We start from the raw sequence: 14080 nt of genomic DNA, 5'->3' as shown, positions 1-14080 counted from the left end.
CAGAATTCTGTAGGAATTCTGGGAGTTGAAGTCCACAAGTCTTAAAGTTTCAAAGTTGGAGACCCCTGGTGTAAAGAAAGGAAATAAAGATTGAGAACATTAACATTCCAGAAGTTTCTCTTGCAAACTGAGTGGGGGGAGGAAATCCCTTGCCCTAGGATAGAAGCGGTGAAGTTTCTTCAAGCTTGTCTTAGGTCATGATACTGATCTGGGATTGGGCTTTCTTCTCATAGGTTCACGAGCATCTGAAAGGTCTTCAGCACCTGAGCTAATTAACTTCTAGCCGAGTTCCAGTTCCCAAATAAATATGTGAGGCTACTTTGGTACTTCACCACATGGTAGTTGGGTCGGTCTTTTATTTTTCTTGACGTCAAAAATAAACGCAGTATGGAGACATCAAGGACAGGTGAAATACCTGCTTTCTTCACTTGGTCTGCTAGAGAAAGTCCTAGCCTTTGTATGGGCAGCAGAAGTAAAAAGACACTTGCCTGATTTCATCATGTAGTTCTGAGAGTGGATGTTCAAAAACGGAAGGTGCCAATGGAAGATTTCTAAGAATGAAGTGAAAACTGTGTTTTTTTAAAGCAGTGAAATTAAAACTAGCCTTGATCATCCGTACGGATGTTGGGGAATAATATTCTCAAATTTCTTTTATGTACACTGAGAGCATCTGCACCAAGACAATTTCCTTATGTGTCCAATCATACTTGGCCAATAAAAAATTCTATTCTATTCTATTCTATTCTATTCTATTCTATTCTATTCTATTCTATTCTATTCTATTCTATTCTATTCTAATCTAATCTAATCTAATCTAATTCTATTCTAAAGTTTTTCTTAAGAGGAGTTAGTCCATAATCTTAAAGACTGGAAACTGACTGTTTGCTCCATCTAGATCTATTGACACCTGGGGATGAGGGCATTTTTATTATGCTTTATATATATATTATCTTGCTTGTTAGATCTTTATCCTTGTTTGATTTCTGGTTAATTGGCTGATTGGCTTCATTGGCTGATTCACCAGGGACTGATAGAGGAGTTATTCCCAGCTCTACCTAGAAGTTGAAGGACAGAACATGGGACGTCTTGCATGGCAAACAGGTGTCCTCCCAGAGCCCACCAGTTAGGAACAAAGAAGGCCAGTGGTTCACCTTTCTCTGGCATGAAAGGTAGATGCTCTTCAAGGCCCCAAATAGATCTTGAAATCCACCTGGAAGTGCTAAGGAAATTAAGCAAGAGACATATAGACTTTGTAGCACGTAAAAAATGCAAGTAGAAAAAAAGGGACCATCTTTGGTGGGAAGGTAACAGCGTTCCGTGCACCTTTGGCGTTGAGTCATGCCGGCCACATGACCATGGAGGCATCTTCGGACAGCGCTGACTCTTCGGCTTTGAAACGGAGATGAGCACCGTCCCTAGAGTCAGGAACGACTAGCACGTATGTGTGAGGAGAACCTTTACCTTTATATAGACTTTTCTGACACGTTCTAGTTCCTGAACAATCAAGAAGAAAACTAATTACATTCTTAGTCACAGGTTGTTCTTTGTTTTTTGTTTTTAGGAAGATCAATACGCTTTCCTGGTGCCTATTAAAATAGACTCAATGTGAGCCAAAAGAGCACACATCGTCATGTAGCACCCCAATATTCTCTAGTGCAAAGGGCCGATCTGCATCAGTGTAAGATGTAAAAAAAACAACAACCCACCTAATCACATCCAGTCCAAAAAAAAAAAAAAATAGTAAAAGAAAGCATCCACGAGTGGGATTTGATGCATGGCGCTTCCTAAATAAAGGAGCGGCATTTGTTGTCCTGGAAAATACAAGCATGGGCTGCTGTTCTCTTGGAGAAGGGGGGAATGCATCCTTTTCAGCTCAGATCAAAATATTCCCACCCTTCAAGCCATTCCTCAAGGCTGCTACGCAACTCCGCCCGCCTCCTTTCCATTCATTGATGAAACCTACACAATGCCGCCCTTGCTTTAGACATGCCATTTTCCCAACCTCCACCCACAAAGCCTGCAGGAAAACTTGGTTTTCGGAAGAAGAGGGAAATGTCTAACAGGCGTCAACCTGCCCATTGTTACCTTTTGCTTAGAACTTGTGTTCCTACCTCTGAAGTGACTCTTAAGAGGGCCACGTTCTCCCTCTTACCTGGAAAACAACCAGACGTGGAACTGAAGACCAGAACTACAGAAGGCAGGCATAAACGTGAATTTTTATTTATTGGGGAAGAGTATTGCAGCAAAACCACCACAGTAAACACCACAGTAACAAGAGGCTCTCTTGAGATTGCTAGCTTTAACCCCTTAGAAGAAATCCTCCCTCCCACATTCACACAAAAGGCCCCGTTTCCAACTTCTGGCCCGGAGTGAGAAAACCCCACAGAACGAAAGCACTGAAGAAAGCAAAGACAGGTATTCTTGTTTTAACTTGGTTCAGCTACTGTTTTGGTACCTTTGCCATGCAAAATAACGTTTAAGCTTTTGGGTTTTAGTTTTGTTCACAGTTAAACATACAAATTATATATATGTATATATATATATATATATATATATATATATCCATCCCATACCAGGAGAACACTTGTATTAACCAGATGCTGTACCAAACACAAGAGTTTATGAAGGAAAAAAAAAAAAAACCAAGCAAGGGAGTTCCAGGCTGCAGTGAGTCTAGCAGATGTCACATACCAGGAAGAACGGGGCCCAAGGACCAAGGTAATCCCAAAGCTCTCACATTGAGGACGAGCAGATAAAATGCTTAAGTCCTTTATGAATCCATCCCCTTTTGCTGTCAAAATCCTGTTGAAACTTTCAGGAACTGGAGATGCGTCTTATAAAAAAATACGTGTTGGAAAAAGAACAGGAGGAAGGGAGATGTTACCATCATTCTATTGTCTAAAAAGTTCAGTTCTTTGGCTCTTCGCCCGCTTCTCCGCCTTCTTCTCCTGAGCACTCTGCTGTCCATAATGTGAGATTGTCCCTGAGAAGCTGCATGATGAGAGTGCTGTCTTTGTAGGAGTCTTCACTGAGCGTGTGGAGGTCACCCATGGCTTCATCGAAGGTGGTCTTGGCCAGCTTGATTGCCTCTTCTGGAGCATTGGCAATTTCATAATGGAACACGGAGAAGTTGAGAGCAAGGCCCAGGCGGATAGGATTTGTAGGTTGCATCTCCTTCTTGCTGATGTCCATTGCCTCTTGGTAAGCTTTTCGGGCATTGTCAATTATCTGCTTTCGGTCATCCCCAATGGCCACCTCAGCCAGGTAACGGAAGTAATCGCCTTTCATTTTTAAATAGAACACTTTGCTTTCCGAGTCGCCCGCTTTCTCAATGAGATGCTTGTCTAAGAGCCCCAAGACCACATTGCAGACCTTCTTCAGCTCTTTCTCAATCGTCTCCCGATATTCATTGACCAGCTGAGCTTTGTCATCCCCTTCCTCCGTCTTGTGCTCAATGCTGGAGACGACCCGCCATGCCGATCTCTGACAGCCAACGACATTTTTGTAGGCAACCGAGAGCAGATTGCGCTCTTCGTTAGAAAGTTCGGCTCCATCCTCTACTACAGCCTTCATGAAATCAGCCATATCCTCATAACGCTCAGCCTGTTCAGCTAGCTTGGCTTTCTGTACTAGGTGGTTCCTGGCCATTGTGAATAGGCAGTGATAGGGAGCGCTGGGCAAGGAGGCTGACTTGGAGAGGAATCAGGCAGCTGCTAGCAAAGCTGTCGGAATCTCTGCTGAGTTTAGCTGCTGGGATCAGCTTTTGGCTTGGCGTCTCAGCCTGAAGGAAGAACAAGGCGTGGTGAAGAAGCTCTCCATGAACCCTTCCCCCACTTCCTTTCATGAAGCCTCTCCTTAAAAGGAGTTGCAGTGATTCACCTTGGAGCCAGAGCATGAGTGAGTGAGTGAGTGAATGCATACCTGCCTAGGATGTGGAAATGCAGCCTTTTGGGAATGTCTTGAGCAAGAGGTTGCTTGTCTAGGTAGCAGCTTTGGCAGAGTGACGAATCAGAGTATGATGGGACTATTTTTCCCCTCCAGGGGGCAGCACACATATACAGTATTTCTTCAACCTGAGCTACCTGTGGTCCTGATTCTTTTCTGTCTCTGCATCTCCTCCACCTTGTGTGTGCCAGTATTCTAAGGAATCTCAAACTTAATTAAATTACTCATCTTAAATTATATTGCTTGTGAAACTGCTGTCTTTCTAAAACGTAAGGAACCATGTATATAATGGAATATGAGAGACCATAAAGTTCAGAGAAATACAGTTAATGGGATGTTCAATTAAAGACCTCAAGTATTTTTTAACCTCAAGGATGAATTCAAATTATTGGCTCAAATTTAAAACAGAAAAATAGTATGTAAAAAAAACAAACACCCAGTGCTATATCTAACAATTACTTCACCAGAATGAAGACAATATCCTTTGAAGTGGACTTTTTTGAATATTCTGTGTTGCATGAACATCTGTACCTGCTCACTTTGCAGTCTCAAATGATGATCTATATATATGAAAAACTAGATCCAGATCAAATTTATCACATACAAAATCTCTCCTACTTATAGGTACTTCTTGATTTACACACCTTCATTTAATGACCATTTGAAGTTATAATAACACCGAAAAAAGTGAAGAATACGTATGACCATTGCAACATCAGTCACACATGGCCATATGATCAAAACTCCGGGGGCTTTGCAACTAGCAACTACTTATGACAGGGGTCTCCAACCTTGGTCCCTTTAAGATTTGTGGACTTCAACTTCCAGAGTTCCTCAGCTAGCTTTGCTGGCTGAGGGACTCTGGAAGTTGAAGTCCACAAGTCTTAAAGGGACCAAGGTTGGAGACCACTGCTTTATGACTGTCCTGGGGTCATGTGATTGCCATTTGTAACTTCCCAGGTGGCTTCTGACAAGCAAAGTCAATGAAACCACATTCATTTAACAGCCACTGTGATTTGCTTAACAACTGTGGTAAAAGGTCATAAAATGGAGCAAATCTCATTTAATAGAAAATCATCTTACACAACATCAGACGACTGTAAATAGCTGGTCCTCTTCAAGGGGCGACATTAAGTCATCATTCCAGTATATTAGAGTATCACAGTAAGATGGTCAAGAACTAATTTCTATTATCACAGAAGTTAGGGTCATGAATAAATGCTCAAAGTTGCAGCTACCGTAAGTTTAAATATACCTCTCAAGAAAGGACTGATTTCCCCATAAAATACAGAGAGTTAGATGGGATGATTCTTGTGGCCTCTTTCCACTCCACAAGTCTAATTAGGTTGCAGCAATCTCTCATTTTCACATTATTTGTTATCTGATCCTTTGACTTTGGAGATTTGGAGTGATAAGATCAAAAAATACAATTCAGTATAGTCTCTGTTTAATTTGTTGTTCAAAAACCCATAAGTTGCATATATAAAATCGTATGTTGGTATATTTGATAAGGGAAGAAATGCTTATTGTCCTATACCAATAATATTGCTGTTGTTCTTTGGTGTGTGTGTTTTTCCCGTTTGTTTCTCTTTTCCTTTTTTTCCCCAATTTTACATTTTGGTATTCTAGGAGGTAACGGTAAAGGTTCCCCTTGCACATATGTGCTAGTCATTCCCGACTCTAGGGGGCGGTGCTCAACTCCGTTTCAAAGCCGAAGAGCCAGCGCTGTCTGAAGACGTCTCCGTGATCATGTGGCTGGCATGACTAAATGCCAAAGGTGCATTGGACGCTGTTACCTTCCCACCAAAGGTGGTCCCTATTTTTCTACTTGCATTTTTTACTTGCTTTCAAACTGCTAGGTTGGCAAAAGCTGGGACAAGTAATGGGAACTCACCCTATTACGCGGCACTAGGGATTTGAACCACTGAACTGGCAACCTTTTGATCGACAAGCTCAGCATCTTAGTCAGTGAGCCACCGCAACCCTGTTCTAGAACCTGACCTAGACCTAGACCCTGTTCTAGGAGGTAGCTTGTTTAAATAGCTTAGACCAGGGGTCTCCAACCTTGGCAACTTTAAGACTTGCTGGCTGAGGGATTCTGGGAGTTGAAGTCTACAAGTCTTAAAGTTGCCAAGGTTGGAGACCCCTGGTTTAGACTGAAATATGTAAGTAGTGAATTACATTGGTACCACTGATATTGTTTAAATAAAACAATTAGAAGGGATGACTGTGCAAACTATGTGCTCCAGAATTGAACTGCGGCCCTTCCTGACTCAACAGCAGCTTATTTCTCAATTTAAAGGATTTGAATGTTAAAATGTGAGTCACACCAAGCCATGCTATTTGTTCAATAACTCACTCTCATGCTTTCCCCAACCCAGCACCATCCAGATGTGTCCAGACAACAATGGCTGTGGCCTGGATTTTTGGGAGCTGCATTCCCCAACTCATCTGAAAGGTGCCTGGTTAGCAAACATTGGTCTATTTTCCAGATCTGAAAGGGAGGGATTTCCAGCCCTGAAGGTCTTATCTTGTAATACAGTGGTTTTGTTATGCAGTCATGACTGTCCCTTCCTCCCTCTGTGAATATTCAGTTTAGCAGGAAGGATACACGCATAATTCAAGAAGCAGTAGGACAAAGTGAGATATTCCCTACCACTCAAGTATCATGTATCATGAAGCTGGCAAGTTGAAGAAAAAAGAACCCCCTGGATTTCTAGAAAGAACACTAATAAGGTGACGTAGCAGAATTTTGAAAGCTTACCAAAGTGATTCTCCTATACAATTTAAACCTGGTGTAATCAAGCTGGAGAGATTCCTTCTTACACCTCCTTTCACCTCTGGATTCAGAAATTGTTTCTTCCCTTAAGTGTCCAACTGCCCACATTCCTCAGGTCTGTTGAGCATTCCATTACATCAGGAAAAAACAATGTGAAGCTAAACAGATCAGTGATCTGATGGCAAAGGGTGCTATCTTAAAATAGCAAAGATGTTTAATTCATAATGAGGTTAATCATTCGTAGAGTAGGGCCTTTATGTAGGGGTGTCAAACTGGATTTCATTGAGGGCCGCATCAGGGTTGTGTTTGACCTCGGGTGGGTGGGGGGAACCGGGGGGGCATGGTTGGGGTGGTTGTGATGTCACTCGTGTTGGGGGCACCTGTGGTGGCTCAAGCACTCTGCCAGCGAAAACAGGTACCCGAGCTCTGTTTTCAGCTGTGACGGCCTCCTGCAACCCTCTGCCAGTGAACATGTGGCCCTCCCGAGCTCCATTTTCACTGGCAGAGACACTGAGGGCTGGTCCGTTGTTGTTTCTAGGGCAGCCCCCGGGGCAGATCTAAGCACCCCATGGGCTGGATCCAGTCCCCAGGCCTTGAATTTGATACCCTGATGTAGTGTCTTTGGGATAGAAGCCTAAGGTACCACCCAAGAAGAAATAAAAATGAAAAGGCCTCCAAAAAATTCAGCGTTGGCTTAGTATAGTTGATTGCAATTAAAGTGGGACAGAAACCTGAATGAAAAAATGTATTCAGTTTCAAGATAAATAGGTCTTGGCCCTTAAAAAGCCTCCCCATAAGAAGGGGCAGAGTTTAAATTACCTAACTACTCAGCTACTCAAAGAAATATGTTTTTTTCACTTCATGCCCCACTAACAACAAACATTCTTCCCTCAAATGTCCAAAGCTAAACTATTGGCCACTATTTGCATTCACTGCTTTTAAATAATAGACATATCTATCTATACCTATATGGACATTTCAGTACAAAATATTTTAACCCATGTTTTCAACACCTTCTTTGAAAGGAAAAAATAAAATAAAATAGTTTGGGCTCAGAATTCAAGCTGCTTTCTAAGGAAAATTCCTTCTCATTTCTACCGAGATTTCCATAAAGGAAGGGATAGGAGGTTGGGGAAGAATGTAACACTATGACAAACTGCTTCCAAGCACAGCCTTAGGTGAAATCTCTATGTGCAAGGGATGGGCGAGGCCGATAACTCAGCTGATCCAGTTTGAGAGGAAAGTGTTCCATCAGAATGACTCATGGCAGATCTACACCCGGAAGATGAGCAAACCTGGTCCCAGCATCGTAATTCTTAGTGTCTTAAGTAAGTGATTGAGATCTGCGCTCTGATGAGTTTTCCCACCAGAGCATCAGGAGACAGAGGACGAAGAAGGCCTTTGGAAGGAAAGAGCTGAAGGCTTCTAATATAACTGGCCACTTCCAACATCTTTTCTATAAGGAATGACCAAATTCACAGATGGATGGAAACGGAGGGACCGTGAGACAATGGTTCTCCAGCTTAACTTGAAAAATCTGAACTGTAAGCGTCCCATGGATGGCTATATACCTTCTGTTAAAGATTTCCAGAAGGACAAAGCCCATAAAATGGACAACTCATGGTCCGGCCCTCTCAATTCATGTCAAACAGATGGGGAAGAAATGGAGGTAGTGACAGATTTTATTTTCCTGGGCTCCAAGATCACTGCAGGTGGGGACTGCAGCCAAGAAATTAAAAGACACTTGGTCCTGGGGAGGAAAGCTATGGCAAATCTAGATAGCTTACTAAAAAGCAGAGATATCACCCTGACAACAAAAGTGCCTATAGTCAAGGCTATGGTTTTCCCAGTTGCAATGTATGGCTGTAAAAGTTGGACTATAAGAAAGGTTGAGCGCCAAAGATCTGAGGCCTTTGAACTAGGATGCTGGAGAAGATTCCTGAAATTCCCTTGGACTGCAAGACGATCCAACCGGTCAGTCCTAGAGGAGATCAACCCTGACTGCTGTTTAAAAGGCCAGATCCTGAAGATGAAACTCAAATACTTTGGCCACCTAACAAGAAAGGACTCACTGGAGAAGAGCCAAATGCTGGGAAAGATTGAGGGCAAAAGAAGAATGGAACGACAGAGAACGAGGTGGCTGGTTGGAGTCACTGAAGCAGTCGGCATGAGCTTACATGGACTTCAGAGGATGGTAGAGGACAGGAAGGCCTGGAGGAATGTAGTCCATGGGTTCACGATGGGTCAGACACGACTTTGCAACTAACAACAACATGGTCCCTATATTGTGATTATGGTCAGCTTTCTATATTGTCAACATAGGTGTTGTGTTACTATTAGCAATATTATAACACAACACTCACTAAAAGCCTTTGTGGCAACGTGTGACATACAATGCTGGCTTTCAGTTGGAGTTGATGCAGCAGCTATGTAGCCTAGCCACAGCTATGATTGCAGTCAGTTAAGGCTGCAGAGCTAGGCAACAATTGATGAGAAGGAGAGGGGACAGGACTATACAGGCAGAGATCACTAGATCAGCCAGTTACTATCAAGTGCATTAAAGTTATGGTCCTATCACTAGTCCCAAAATAAGAGTCAACTGCTGTTTTGTCAGCTATCAACCTTGCAAGGGATGTGTATTAATACTGCTGAGTCTTTTCTTCTGACAGCAAAAATCTTGGGACAAGTAAAACCCAACAGCAGCTTTCCAAAGCAAGCCATAGAGTTTTGCAGTATTAGAACCGCTAACTTGATTTTCTCTGCTGATGATACCCTCTCTTTTCTCATCTGTATCATGCAGGAAGATGCTTATAAAATTTCAAGGTGACACTCAGCTATTTGTCCTTGATGGCAGCCACCCAAAAAAACAAAAAAACAAAAAACACCTTATCTGCATCAAACCTATCAGGTTCAGCAACATGGTGGAAAAAATAGGTTTCACTGGAAAGTCGTGTTTTAGCCCATCAGCATTTTCATTCTGGTCCTGGGGAACACCTGAAAATATTGCAGGCCCAATTGTTGGTGCCCGAATTACAATTTGGGAAAAAAATATTTAATATTGTTTATATGAAGCTATGCCTGTGATCCAGAAACATCAGCAACTTGGCAAGAAAACAACAACCACCCTGCACAGTACTCACGCACTCGTGACGTCTCGCCTGGATTACTGCAATGCTCTCTACATGGGGCTCCCCTTGAGGGGCATCCGGAGGCTACAGTTAGTCCAGAATGCAGCTGCGCGGGTGATAGATGGAGCCCCTCATGGCTCCCATATGACACCTATCCTGCGCAGACTGCACTGGCTTCCTGTGGCCTTCCGGGTGCGCTTCAAGGTTTTGGTGACCACCTTTAAAGCGCTCCATGGCATTGGGCCGGGTTATTTACGGGACCGCCTACTGCGACCGAATACCTCCCACCGTCCCGTGCGCTCTCACAGAGAGGGTCTCCTCAGGGTGCCGTCAGCGAGGCAATGTCGTCTGGCGACGCCCAGGGGAAGGGCCTTCTCTGTGGGGGCTCCCACCCTCTGGAACGATCTACCCCCCGGACTTCGTCAGCTTTCAGACCTTCGGACCTTCCGCCGCGGGCTTAAAACATACTTATTTAATTGTGCAGGACTGAGCTAGATTTTAAATTTTGGGTTTTAAATTGGGTTTTATTTCTATTTTTAATTGGACGGGCTTTAGAATAAGTTTTTTAAATGTTTTATATTGTATTTATATTCTATTTATCTGTTTTTAGTGCCTGTAAACCGCCCTGAGTCCCTTGGGAGATAGGGCGGTATATAAATATGATTAAATAAATAAATAAATAAATAAATACAGTAGGGCCTATAATGTTGCTTCCTAATATGGTTGTGAGGACCAACAGCACTGGGAATCCTGAGGCTCACCAGATATTGCTAAATGACAACATCTAGCAGTCAAGCTTGCATATGGGCAGTCCGCAACTCACAGTGGGCAAGGCAGGATTCACTTAATGACATTTCATTTGACAAGTGCAGTGCCAAAAAATATTATCGGGTGCGGCTCACTTAACAACTGCCTTGCTTAGAAATTCTGGCCCAATTGGAATTGTAAATCAAGAATTACCTGTTTACGTTCCCCCCCAAGTCAACCTCTACATGGGAATTGCTGCCCAGTGTACCATCTAATCTTCGTTCCTGAGATCAAGGCGAGGCTCTCGATGTGCTGTTAAAGTGAAGCCTTTAGGTACTCCGTTTCCTTGGCTAGTTTGGTTTCTCCCTTCTGCAGCTAAAGAAAGGGGCAGAAGAGACTGGAAGCTGGACAGGATCTGTCCTTTCCCCACCCCCAAGAAAAACCCCAACAATTCGCAATTGGAATACTTCAGGGTTTTTTTCGTACAGTTTTTTCTCTAGCTTGGAGTTAAAAAAAAAAAAAGGAAGGAAAAAAAAAGCGAGTCAGGAAGTAACAGCCTCCTTTTAGGGCTGGGCCAGGCAGACTTTAAAAGTAGCACTAAACATGAACCCAGCTATTCCCAGTTTTATGCTGCTAGCCAGTAGAGAGAGGTGACTTAAGATCAGGGGTCTCCAACCTTGGCAACTTTAAGACTTGTGGACTTCAACTCCCAGAGTTCCTCAGCCAGCAAAGTTTTAAGACTTGTGGACAAAGCTGGCTGAGGAACTCTGGGAGTTGAAGTCCACAAGTCTTAAAGTTGCCAAGGTTGGAGACCCCTGACTAAGATGATAGCCTGGTCATTGGCATGATGTGTACAGAGCCTTTTGGAAATTCTGTTTGTGAGGTCAACCTTCTAGTCTACTTACTACAGTGCTAAAATGTCCCACTTACCATTTGCTGAGGATAGGTTCTCCCAATGGGTCTTCTATCTTGGAGTCAGGCATCTACTGAGGCAGGGTGGAGCCAAGCCAAGCTCTTCTAGCAAAAAAGCAGTGTTTTCCTGAGAAAAATAGAAGATAACCTCCCATCTCAACAACCTGTGGAACATAATAGCCTTGGCTTGGAAGTGATGATCTGCTTGGCTATAACTGGCCTAGCAGCTGTGCTGTGAGACAGCTCACTGCCATTTGGGCTCTAAGCCAGCACCTGCTTCCAGTTTGGGCTGTGAGAGACACCAGGACACTGGCTTCGATAGTAGTTCCTTTTTGTTTTAAGTGGATTGACCAACCATAAAATGTGTAGCATTGAAATGGATTACAATTATGGCTCAATGTATACAAATGGACTTGGCTCTTATACATTTGTAGCAGTGCAGCAATGGCCACTATTTTGGAAAAATCACTATGGGCTCTTCACATATTTTTTAAAAGTGTCTCTTATTGTACAGTAGAATATGACTTGGTATAAATAAGGCTTCAAGACACAGCCACCTTTTTTCCTTCTTCTATCATTTGAATAATCAAATCAGTATATAAGTTCAGCAAAGGGTTTTCTCAAAAGCTACCTCTTCAACATTTATCTACTACTTGCAAGCACTGATGATGCTACCGAGCTGGGTTATGAAACATCTGAAAGAAAACCACCAAGCTCAGAGAGCACCAAGGACCTCACGGGTCAATCCTGAGTTTCAAATTTTCTCTTCTATTAGTTGCAAATTAGTTATACAAATTCATTAGCTTGTACGCCAAGAAAGAAAAGAAAAACTTGGTTGACACCTAAAGATGAACTACTGTAAGTTGACTGGTCAGCAGATCAACAATAATTCTGGAAAATTTATGTGGTTGTACTGAGACTACTCCATAGCTGACTATTTCTCTATCAGCACGCAAGCCCTTTTCCTGAATTCCAGCTCCAAGAACACTTGTGTAACAACTTTTATGCATACATTTATGTATACCTTTATGTATAAAAATGACAAATTATTTGCTGCCACCTAGTGGTTAATATATTGATAGAATATATTGGAACATATTGATATACAGGTAGTTCTCAATTTACAACTGTTAACATTAAACCGGAACCAATGCATGAATGCTGCTTTATGAGCAATCCCTCTCCAGATGGCCACTATACATTTCCATGACATAGTGTGAATTGTAATTAATCATAGTTGAAGCAGCCATCCAGAACACACATATCTTATACCATAATAGGTTTGAACTATTGTTGACTGTTCCATTTTGATGACAGCCACTACAAGTAGTTCTTGACTCACAACCACAATTGAGGCCAATGTTTCTGTTGCTAGGCAAAGCAGTTGTTAAGTGAGTTGTGCTCCATTGTTTCTTGTCACGATTGTTAAGTGAATCGATGAAGTTGTTAAGTTAGTAGCGCAATTAGTAAGTAAATCTAGCTTTTCCATTGACTTTGCTTTGTCAGGTGGTCACAAAAAGTGATTAACTGGCCTAGGGATATTGTAACCATCATAAACACATGCCAGTTGCCAAGCGTCTGAATTCTGATCATGCAATCATGGGGTTGCTACAATGGTTGTGTGAAAAATAGTTATAAGTTACTTTTTAAGTGCCATTTTAGCTTCAAATGGTCATTAAATGGATGATTATAAGAACTATATGTATTTGCCGATTTTCCATTTTTCTTTGCAAATACACACAAAGCCCACAAAAATCCATATTTAGAGATGATGTATCATATTTTTTGGAGTATAAGACACACCTTTTACCCTCCCTAAAAGTGGGTGAAAATTTAGGTGCGTCTTATACATCGAATGTAGCTCTGCCCATCCACTGCCCCTCACATTATGGCCTCTGCCTCCCAGCAATTTACCTCCTTGCAGCAAGCAGCAAGAAGAAACAGCTGATTTCAGCTTCAGCACAGCCTAATTAGCATAAGTTGACTGTCCTTTGGGCCAGCCTCCCGACTCTCAGCTGTTTCAGGCTGCAGGGATTGCCATGGCCTGTTGCTGCATGGGCGTCTGCTGCTTGCTGCAAGGAGGTAAATTGCTGGGAGCAGATTTTTTTTTCTTGTCCTAAGCAAGCTATGCTGAAAACGAAAATGAAAGTAAAGCAGGCTATTTGCCGGCAAAATTACTGGGAGGCAGAGGCAGATTTCTTTTTCTTGTTTTCCTCACCAAAAAAGGTAGGTGCGTCTTATAATCCGGAATGTCTTATACTCTGAAAAATACAGTACATGGGATGAATAAGGGATGAATAAACTTAGTCCTTCCCCAGGGCCTTTACTTTCAAATGTAGACACAAAGGATGAAAAAGAAAAGTAGAACAGCACTACAGGAGTGGTTCCAGTTTGCCTCTCATTGTAGGCCTGGGCTGCTCAATCATAAAATAATCTAAATTAAATTTATAGCTATTCACAAAGTTTTGAGATTTGGGCAACATGACAAGTAAAACTATAGAGCTCAAACCTGTCCTGCAAATGTGAGCACTAACTTTCTAAAGGACAAATTCAGTTCTAAATTGCATAG

General features: G+C 42.4%; 2 protein-coding genes across 10 annotated transcripts in view; both read right to left on the bottom strand.

Moving 5' to 3' along the window:
- The window catches only part of ZDHHC18 (zinc finger DHHC-type palmitoyltransferase 18), a 55820-nt gene that overhangs the window by 17799 nt on the left and 23941 nt on the right, over window positions 1-14080 (bottom strand). The window contains exons 9-10 of one of the 9 annotated variants that reach the window (XM_058196401.1): window positions 11530-11616; window positions 125-551 (exon numbers count right to left, since the gene is read on the bottom strand). The exons of 1 other annotated variant lie outside the window; for it this stretch is intronic. In XM_058196401.1, the coding sequence (XP_058052384.1) occupies window positions 11575-11616 (42 nt within the window). In that variant the 3' untranslated portion in view covers window positions 125-551; window positions 11530-11574. Of the gene's footprint in view, window positions 1-124; window positions 552-3607; window positions 3782-11529; window positions 11617-14080 lie in introns of those variants that run through there. 7 more of the 9 variants (XM_058196406.1, XM_058196400.1, XM_058196407.1 and 4 more) reach the window with 7 other exon arrangements.
- On the bottom strand, window positions 2198-3648 carry SFN (stratifin). The gene has a single exon (XM_058196415.1). The coding sequence runs from the start codon at window positions 3646-3648 to the stop codon at window positions 2908-2910; it is 741 nt and encodes a 246-aa protein (XP_058052398.1). The 3' UTR covers window positions 2198-2907.

Source organism: Ahaetulla prasina, chromosome 10 (assembly GCF_028640845.1).
Source record: "Ahaetulla prasina isolate Xishuangbanna chromosome 10, ASM2864084v1, whole genome shotgun sequence".
In the NCBI taxonomy this organism is placed as follows: domain Eukaryota; kingdom Metazoa; phylum Chordata; class Lepidosauria; order Squamata; family Colubridae; genus Ahaetulla; species Ahaetulla prasina.
This window is presented reverse-complemented; position numbering and strand designations above follow the sequence as displayed.

Bases quoted from the DNA above. Each gene is read 5' to 3' on its own strand.
- SFN (XM_058196415.1), bottom strand. From the start codon at position 3,648: ATGGCCAGGAACCACCTAGTACAGAAAGCCAAGCTAGCTGAACAGGCT.